At 54.8% G+C, this 9,999-nt stretch overlaps 1 protein-coding gene across 1 annotated transcript in view; it reads left to right on the top strand.

Moving 5' to 3' along the window:
- The window catches only part of nf1a (neurofibromin 1a), a 252,393-nt gene that overhangs the window by 31,032 nt on the left and 211,362 nt on the right, over positions 1-9,999 (top strand). The window contains exons 31-37 of the mRNA XM_056441181.1: positions 144-273; positions 347-507; positions 586-708; positions 819-937; positions 1,007-1,107; positions 2,018-2,160; positions 2,727-2,773. Of these exons, the coding sequence (XP_056297156.1) occupies positions 144-273; positions 347-507; positions 586-708; positions 819-937; positions 1,007-1,107; positions 2,018-2,160; positions 2,727-2,773 (824 nt within the window). The remainder of the gene's footprint in view (positions 1-143; positions 274-346; positions 508-585; positions 709-818; positions 938-1,006; positions 1,108-2,017; positions 2,161-2,726; positions 2,774-9,999) is intronic.

Here is a 9,999-nt window from a genome sequence, read left to right as displayed (position 1 = left end):
CGTGGTCCCGGGGGTCTCTGAAGTCCTTGTGGTCTCGTGGTCCCGGGGGTCTCTGAAGTCCTTGTGGTCTCGTGGTCCCGGGGGTCTCTGAAGTCCTTGTGGTCTCGTGGTCCCGGGGGTCTCTGAAGTCCTTCTCTCTGCAGCGCTGCTCACCGTCTCTGAGGAGGTCCGGAGTCGCTGCAGCCTCAAACACAGGAAGTCCCTCCTGATCTCAAACCTGGACCCGGTCCCCATGGACACGTACTCCAGTCACATCCTGGACCCCAGCTGCAGGTGAGCCGGGGCCCCTCTCGGTGCGCGCCCTCTTCGGGGTCCGGGTCCTGACGCCGCCCCCCTTTGTCCTCAGGACCCTGAGGGAGACCCAGCCCTGGACGTCCCCCCAGGTGTCGGAGCGCTACCTGTCGGCGCACCACTACCCGGCGGTGGGCCAGATCAGCCCCCGGACCCGCAAGTCCATGAGCCTGGACATGGGCCAGCCCTCGCAGGCCAACACCAAGAAGCTCCTGGGTAGGCCGGTTCCCCCTGAGGCCCGGAGTCAGAACCCCGCGGGGGGGCCGGGGTCACCTGACGGTTTGTCTCCCCCAGGAACCCGAAAGAGCTTCGACCACCTCATCTCGGACTCCAAGGCGCCCAAGAGACCGGAGATGGAGTCGGGCATGACCACGCCCCCCAAGATGAGGCGCGTGGCGGAGAGCGACTACGAGATCGGTGAAAGCAGGAGGCGGAGCCACGAGCAGGAGGCGGAGCCGTGCCCCCCCATTGGCGCAGCCACGCCCCCTTGGCGAGCAGGGAGTCTCATGTGAATCTTCCCATTTCAGAGACGCAGCGGATCGGGAACTCTCACCTGCGGAAGGTCTCCGTGTCCGAGTCCAACGTCCTGCTGGACGAGGAGGTCTTGACGGACCCCAAGATCCAGGCCCTGCTGCTCACCGTGCTGGTGAGGGGGCACCGCGGCCGCCCGCCTGGCTCCGCCCCTTTACGTTTGTTGACGTTTGTTTGTTTGTAGGCCACGCAGGTGAAGTACACCACGGACGACTTCGACCAGAGGATCCTGTACGAGTACCTGGCCGAGGCCAGCGTGGTCTTCCCCAAGGTGTTCCCCGTCGTGTGAGTAGATCTCCTTCAGTCTTTAGTTCTCCTGGTCTTTAGTTCTCCTGGTCTTTAGTTCTCCTGGTCTTTAGTTCTCCTGGTCTTTTAGTTCTGGTCTTGGTGGTCTGGTGGTCTTGTGGTCTAGTGGTCGGGTGTTCTGGTGGTCTTGGTGGTCTGGTGGTCTAGTGGTCTGGTGGTCTAGTGGTCGGGTGTTCTGGTGGTCTTGGTGGTCTGGTGGTCTAGTGGTCTGGTGGTCTAGTGGTCTGGTGGTCTTGGTGGTCTAGTGGTCTAGTGGTCGGGTGTTCTGGTGGTCTTGGTGGTCTGGTGGTCTAGTGGTCGGGTGTTCTGGTGGTCTTGGTGGTCTGGTGGTCTAGTGGTCTGGTGGTCTAGTGGTCTGGTGGTCTTGGTGGTCTAGTGGTCTGGTGGTCTTGGTGGTCTGGTGGTCTGGTGGTCTAGTGGTTTGGTGGTCTAGTGGTCTGGTGCTCTTGGTGGTCTAATGGTCTGGTGGTCTGGTGGTCTAGTGGTCTGGTGGTCTGGTGGTCTGGTGGTCTGGTAGTCTGGTAGTCTGGTGGTCTGGTGGTCTGGTGGTCTAGTGGTCTGGTGGTCTGGTGGTCTTGGTGGTCTGGTGGTCTGGTGGTCTTGGTGGTCTAGTGGTCGGGTGTTCTGGTGGTCTTGGTGGTCTGGTGGTCTGGTGGTCTAGTGGTCTGGTGCTCTTGGTGGTCTAATGGTCTGGTGGTCTGGTGGTCTGGTGGTCTGGTGGTCTAGTGGTCTGGTAGTCTGGTGGTCTAGTGGTCTGGTGGTCTAGTGGTTTGGTGGTCTAGTGGTCTAGTGGTCTGGTGGTCTGGTAGTCTGGTAGTCTAGTGGTCTGGTGGTCTAGTGGTCTGGTGGTCTAGTGGTCTGGTGGTCTCAGCTGGTCTTGTCTCCTCAGCCACAACCTGCTGGACTCTAAGATCAACACGGTGCTGTCCATGTGTCAGGACACCAACCTGCTGAACCCGGTCCACGGCATCGTGCAGAGCGTGGTCTACCACGAGGAGTCGCCCCCCCAGTACCAGCCCTCCTACCTGCAGAGTAAGACACGCCCACTTCCTCCTACCTGCAGAGTAAGACACGCCCACTCCCTCCTACCTGCAGAGTAAGACACGCCCACTTCCTCCCCGCAGGCTAAGACACGCCCACTTGCTACCCGCAGACTAAGACACGCCCACTTGGTACCCGCAGACTAAGACACGCCCACTTCCTCCCTGCAGGCTAAGACACGTCCACTCCCCCTGCAGACTAAGACACGCCCACTTCCTCCCCGCAGGCTAAGACACGCCCACTTCCTCCCCGCTCCTTGAAACAGGAAGTCACCGAAAACTGTCCCCTGTTTCCCCCTTCAAAATAAAAGAACAGGTCTTTAGTTCAGAAGAAGTTATTTTTATGGAAATCATTAATAATTAAAAAACACACGTCAAATTTATTTTATTTAATTTACAAAAGTTGTAAAACTAATGTTAGAATTAAATATGGACTCATATATAAATATTAAACTATTGTTTCCAGCCTCCTTCCTCCTTTTTCCTCACATGACTGTTTAATAATAATATAATAATAATTAATAAACAATGACATCATAGTTTGATCTCATCTCACAGGCTTTGGCTTCAATGGTCTCTGGAGGTTCGCTGGTCCCTTCTCTAAGGTATGAACACACACACACACACACAGAGACACACACAGAGACACACACAGAGACACACACAGACACACAGAGACACACACACAGAGACACACAGACACACACACAGAGACACACACACACACACAGAGACAGACACACACACACACACACAGAGACACACACAGACACACAGAGACACACACACACAGAGACACACACACAGACACACACACACAGAGACACACACACACAGAGACACACACAGAGACACAGAGACAGACACACACAGAGACAGACACACACAGACACACACAGAGACAGACACACACAGAGACACACACACAGACACACACAGAGACACACACACAAACACAGAGACAGACACAGAGACACACAGAGACACACAGAGACAGACACAGAGACACACAGAGACAGACACACACACACACACACAGAGACACACACACACAGAGACACACACAGAGACACACACACAGACACACACACACAGAGACACACACACACAGAGACACACACAGAGACACACACAGAGACACACACACACAGAGACACACACACAGAGACACACACAGAGACAGACACACACACACACAGAGACACACACACAGAGACACACACACAGACACACACAGAGACACACACACAGAGACACACACACAGAGACACACACACAGAGACACACACACAGAGAGACACACACAGACACACACACAGAGACACACACACACACAGAGACACACACACAGACACACACACACAGAGACACACACACAGACACACACAGAGACAGACACACACACAGAGACAGACACACACACACAGAGACAGACACACACACACACAGACACACACAGAGACACCCCACGGCCAACCAGGGGGGGGGGGGGGGGGGGGGGGGGGGGGGGGGGGGGGGGGGGGGGGGGAACCCGGGCACACACACCCCGGGGGAAACCCGGGGGGACACCGGACCCCACCCCCCGGAACCCCCCACAGCCAACCACGAGCACACCCAACCCAAACCGCCAACCAGACCCCGGCCACCCAGCCCCCCAGGCCCCACAGGCCCCCGGCCCGGGGCGGCACCCCAGAGCCCGAGCCCAAAATTTTTTTTTCCCCCAGGGGGACAAAAACCCAGCGCCCCAAAACCCCGGCCGTCCACCCGGGGCGCACCCCACGGCTCCCACCAGGGCAGAAAAAACCCAGCGCCCACCAAGAGGCCCAACACAAGAAGCCCCAAACGGAGCGCCCCCCCCCCCCCCCAGGGCACCCACCCCCCCAAACCCCCCAGGCCCCCACAGGAAAAAGGGGAAACCCCAAAAGGACCCAAAGAAAAAAGGGAAGGGGAAAGGAGCCGCCCCCGGACAAAACCCCAGGAAAAGACCCCAACCGGGAAAAGGGAAGGGCCCCAACCAAAAGGGAAAACGGACGAACACCAAAAAGCCGGGGTCCCTCGGCCCCTTTGCTCCCTAGGGGGTTTTGGTGGGGGTTGTTTTTTTTGGGTGTTTGTTTGTGTTTGGGGGGTTTGGTGTGTTTGGGTTTTTGTGTTTTGTGTGGGTGAAAACCCGGGACCCCGGGGTACTAATTTCCGGGGGCCTTTGTCGCCACCCCCGCGGGGGCCCCAAGGAGGGGGAGGAAAAACTCCAATCCCTTTTCCCGCCCAACCGACCAGCTGGGGCCCACGGAACCCTTTCCAATTTTTCCCCAAAACTTAAAAAATTCCCTTTTTTGAAGCCCCCCAGGGCCCACAGCCCCCCCTTTCCGGGGCCGGCAACCGCTGCGAGTCGGGGGTTTTTAAATTGTTTTTTTGGGGGTTTTTTAAAAGGGAGAACGGGGTTTCCCCCCCGTTTTTTGGGTTCCACGGGGCGATTGGAAAGGCTTCCCAAACCGGTAAAACCCCGCCACCCCCGGGCCTTTAAAGGGGCCCCCGGCCCCCAAGGGAAACTTTAAAATGGGGCTTTTTTCCCCCCTCTTTTTTTTCCCCCTTGGCTGCCCCAAGTTTTTATTTTTTTTTTTTGGGGGCCTTTAAAATGTTGGGGGTTTTTTCTGTTTCAGGGGGGAAACTTTTTGTCCTTTTTGAAAAAGGGGCCCAATGGAGCCTTTTCCGGGGGGACCCGGCCGGGGGAAAGGAAACCCGGGCCCGGCCCCGGCCCCGACCCCCTGGGGGGCCCGGGGGCCCCCTTAAATATTTTCCGGCCCTTCTTTTTAGTTCCTCCGCGGCGGTCCCAAAGGGGCCCGGTTTTTCCGGTCCTTTGAAAAAGGGGAAGGGAAAACCTTGGGCCCCGGGGTCCAAAGGGGGGGCCTGTCCTGCCCCCAAAAGTAGGACCCCCTAAAGGAACTTATTCCAAAACCCGGGTTCCCGAACCAATCCCCCAGCGGCGGCCCAAACGGCCTTTCTTTTCCCAATTTTCCCACGGGAAAGAAAAACCTTTTAAACCACCCAACCCTTTCACTCCCCCTTTTCCCCCTCAACCATTTCTGCCTTTTTAAAATTTTTTAAAAATCTGCCTTTTTTTTCACACCAACTTGGTAAAAAATAAACCCTCCCTCACCCCCCTGCCCCCTCCAACCCCCTCCAAAAACTCTTTATTTTTCTCCCGTTTCCTTCATGGGTTGGTCTATGTTTTCTGTTTTTCAGGGCCCCGGTGTTTGGGTTGGTTTGGGGGTTTTTTTTATCACAAAAACCAAAGGGCCCCGGTCACCGGGAAAGGGAACCCCCGGGCGGGCCCCGGGCCGGGGGCCCCGGGGAAATTTTTTTCCGGTCTGGGTGGCCCAGGGGTTTAAAAACCAGACCGGTCCCCCCCCGGGGGGTTTTAGGCCCAAAGCCGCCGCCTTTTCCTGCCCCAGGGGGGGGCCCCTTAAAGGGTTGGTTCACTGGGTTCAAAGGTCCGGGGGGTTTCCCGGCCTGGGTTTCGGGGCCCACCCCCGGGGGCCAGCGAAGTGTAAAAACCCCACATTTTAAAACCCTCCTTTTAAACCCCTTTGTTTCTCTCCCACCCTTCCCCTTTTAAAAACACACCCCACTTTCCTCTAAAATACCCCCCGCCTCCCCCCTCCCCCTTCCCTTTAAACCCGCCCTCACCCCCAACCCCCCTCCAACCCTTTTACCTCTAAACCGACCTCTTCACTTTTCCCAGCCCAGGGTTTTGTTGCCCCTAACTTTTGGGGGTTTTTTTGGGGTGTTATCCAAAACAAGGTCGGTAAAAAGAAAGGCTGGGGGGACCCGGGGAATGGTTGTGTAAGGGTTAAAACTTTGGTTTTAGGGGGGGTTTTTTTCCTGAAAACCCCAGGTTGAATTTTTTTTTTTTTGGGGGGTAAAGGGCAGGGGTTCCCGGATAATAAATTAAAAAGGGGGGTTTCCCAGTGAAGTTAAAAGGTTTTTTCCCCACTGTTTAAAAGCCCCTTTAAACGGAACGTCCGCCCCCTTCCCCCTTTAAAAAAGGCGAACCCCACTTTCCTCTAAAATCCCCTTCAGCCCGGAAAGGGGGGCCCGGTGTTTTTAAGGGGGGCCCCCTCAGGGGGTTTGGAAGCCCGGGTTTTTGTCGTGCCCCGGGTAAGACCAGGGACCACAAAAACCAGAGGGAAAGAAAAAAACCCCGGGGCGTTTTTTGGTGAGAAAATTTTGCCCCGGTAGATAAACCTGATTTTTTTTAAATTGCGGTTAAAAGGAAAACGGGTTTTGAGGGGGGAATTTTCAGCCCGGGAATTTCAGGTAAAGCCAGATTTTTAAAATTATAAAATTTGGGAAAAATTAAATGAAAAAAATTTTTGGCCCCGGTTTAAACCAAAGAAATTTGGAAACGGGGTGCAAGTGATTTTTTTTCCCCAATGGCGAGACCGGCTGGACCCTCTCAAACCTATAAAACCCAAAAGGGGGTGTCAAACAAAAAAAATTTTTTGGAAACCGGGGGCCCAAAAGGGGGGAAGCCGGCCCAAAAACCGGGAAAAAACCCCCGATTCTCCGGTTCCCCCCCCGGCCCGGGAAAATGGACCTAAATTATTAAATATGGGGTTAAAAACAAAAAAGGGGGTTATATTTTCCCCCAATTTTTATAAAAATTTTTAATTATTGAAAAGGTTTAAAACAAAACCCGCGCGGCCCTACCAAAATTTTATAATCTTTTTTTGCCCGTGGGAAACCCGGGTGGATTTACACCTGAAAACCCTTTTAATTAAACAAATAAAATTCTCAAACCGGAAAAAAAGGGGAAACCGGAAAAAAAAATTCCCCAAACCCCAGGGTGAAAGGTACCTAAATATTTTTATATTTGAAATTTTATTCATAAAAATAGTATAAATTGTTCCCTTTAAAAAATTTCCCATTTTTGGATTAAACGGGCCCCACCTTTCGGCCCACTACCAAAACCTTTTTTAAACCCCTGTGTCCCCCGGTAACCCGGGAAAACGGAAACACTGTAAACCTAAAACCGGGTTATTTGGAATAACCAGGGTTATTTAAAAGGGTAAACCGCCGGGGGGAAGTTCAAATAAATTTTTTAAAAATACCCGAATGGAAAACCCCTGCCAGACCGGGACCAAACCCTGCCCCTTTCTGGTTAAAAGGGCCTTTCCCGGATTTTGGGGGGAGACCTTCAGGAACGGTCCCCAAGGAAATGTTCTGAAGGGATTGCTGCCCCAGGTAACCCGGAGGCCGGGGAGCGGGTGGGGAACACAAAAAGCGGGTGAATTTGGTAGTCAGGGTCAGGGGTTGGGGAGCCCCCGGAAAGGGAAATGCCGGCCGGGCCAGGGTTAAACCAGGGGGGACCAGAACCCTGGGTTCGGTAAAAAAGGGGCCCGGTTCCCGATTTGGGGTTTCGGAAAGGGTTTTGGCCCCAGGATTTTGGGGTGTCAAGATTGCTTGGTAGGAGGCCGGGCGAAGGGGGGGAAACAGACCCGGGAATTTGGTACAGGAGGGGGGGGACCCCCGGGAGGGAGCCTTGGGGGGAACCCCATGGTGAGGGGAAAGAGGAGGGCCCAGGCGGAGTTGGGCCCCATGTGAGAGGGGGAAAACCCCAGGACAGTTGGGGAACCCCATAGTAGGAGGAAAAAGGAGGGAAGGACGGAGCCGGGGAAAAATTTGTGAAGAGGAAGAGGAGGGACCCAGGACGGAGCCTTGAGGAACCCCATAGTGAGAGGAAGAGGAGGGACCCAGGACGAGCCTTGAGGAACCCCATAGTGAGAGGAAGAGGAGGGACCCAGGACGGAGCCTTGAGGAACCCCATAGTGAGAGGAAGAGGAGGACCCAGGAGGGAGCCTTGGGGAAACCCCATAGTGAGAGGAAGAGGAGGGACCCAGGACGGAGCCTTGAGGAACCCCATAGTGAGAGGAAGAGGAGGGACCCAGGACGGTTGGGGAAACCCCATAGTGAGAGGAAGAGGAGGGACCCAGGACGGAGCCTTGAGGAACCCCATAGTGAGAGGAAGAGGAGGGACCCAGGAGGGAGCCTTGGGGGACCCCATAGTGAAAAGGAAGAGGGGGACCCGGGGCGGAGCCTTGGGGGAAACCCCATAGTGAGAGGAAGAGGGGGGACCCAGGACGGAGCCTTGGGGAAACCCCATAGTGAGAGGAAAGGGGAAAGGGACCCGGGAACCTTAAGGCCCCCGGAAGTGGGGAAGGGGGAAAGGGAAAAGGAGGGGGCCTTTGGGGACCCCATTTAAAGGGGAAAAAAGGAGGGGGCCTTCCCCAGAAAGGTCTAGAAGGATAAGGACAGAGGAGAGAGGGCTCTAGCAGAGTGAAGGATAAGGTCAGAGGAGAGAGGATGCTCTAGCAGAGTGAAGGATAAGGACAGAGGAGAGAGGATGCTCTAGCAGTGTGCAGGTTAAGGGCAGAGGAGAGAGAGGATGCTCTAGCAGAGTGAAGGATAAGGACAGGAGGGGGAGGCTGCTCTAGCAGAGTGAAGGATAAGGTCAGAAAAATGCACTAGCAGAGTGAAGGAAAAGGACAGAGGAGAGAGGCTGCTCTAGCAGAGTGAAGGATAAGGTCAGGGAGGATGCTCTAGCAGAGTGAAGGATAAGGGCAGAGGAGAGAGGGATGCTCTGAGGTGAAGGATAAGGACAGAGGAGAGAGAGGATGCTCTAGCAGAGTGAAGGATAAGGTCAGAGGAGAGAGGCTGCTCTGGCAGGTGAAGGATAAGGACAGAGGGAGAGAGGGCTGCTCTAGCAGGTGAAGGATAAGGACAGAGGAGGGGGGCTGCTCTAGCAGAGTGAAGGATAAGGTCAGGGGAGGGGAGGATGCTCTAGCAGAGTGAAGGATAAGGACAGAGGAGGGGAAAAATGCTCTAGCAGAGTGAAGGATAAGGTCAGAGGAGGAGGGCTGCTCTAGCAGAGTGAAGGATAAGGACAGAGGAGAGGAGGCTGCTCTAGCGGGTGAAGGATAAGGACAGAGGAGAGGGATGCTCTAGCAGAGTGAAGGATAAGGACAGAGGAGGGATGCTCTAGCAGAGTGAAGGATAAGGACAGAGGGAGAGAGGTTTGCTTAAAGGAAAACAGAGGAGGGGAAAATGCTCTAGCAGAGTGAAGGATAAGGACAGAGGAGAGGATGCTCTAGCAGTGTGAAGGATAAGGACAGAGGAGGGCTGCTCTAGCAGGTGAAGGATAAGGACAGAGGAGGAGGATGCTCTAGGGGTGAAGGATAAGGACAGAGGAGAGGGATGCTCTAGCAGTGTGAAGGATAAGGACAGAGGAGAGTGGATGCTCTAGCAGAGTGAAGGATAAGGACAAAAGGGGGGCTGCTCTAGCAGAGTGAAGGATAAGGACAGAGGAGAGAGGATGCTCTAGCAGTGTAAAGGATAAGGACAGAAAAGAGGGGATGCTCTAGCAGGTGAAGGATAAGGACAGGGGAGAGGCTGCTCTAGCAGTGTGAAGGATAAGGACAGAGGAGAGGGGTGCTCTAGCAGGTGAAGGATAAGGACAGAGGAGAGGGCTGCTCTAGCAGAGAGACGGATAAGGACAGGGGAGAGGATGCTCTAGCAGTGTGAAGGATAAGGACAGAGAAGAGGATGCTCTAGCAGAGTGAAGGATAAGGACAGGGGAGAGGGATGCTCTAGCAGAGTGAAGGATAAGGACAGGGGAGGGGAAAATGCTCTAGCAGAGTGAAGGATAAGGACAGAGGAGAGGGCTGCTCTAGCAGGTGAAGGATAAGGACAGAGGAGAGGGCTGCTCTAGCAGGTAAAGGGAAAAGGACGGGAGGAGAGAGAGGCTGCTCTAGCAGAGTGAAGGATAAGGACAGAG

Source organism: Pseudoliparis swirei, chromosome 20, assembly GCF_029220125.1.
Source record: "Pseudoliparis swirei isolate HS2019 ecotype Mariana Trench chromosome 20, NWPU_hadal_v1, whole genome shotgun sequence".
Taxonomy (NCBI): Eukaryota; Metazoa; Chordata; class Actinopteri; order Perciformes; family Liparidae; genus Pseudoliparis; species Pseudoliparis swirei.
The sequence above is the reverse complement of the archived record's forward strand: the minus strand, read 5'-3'. Positions and strand labels throughout refer to the sequence as shown.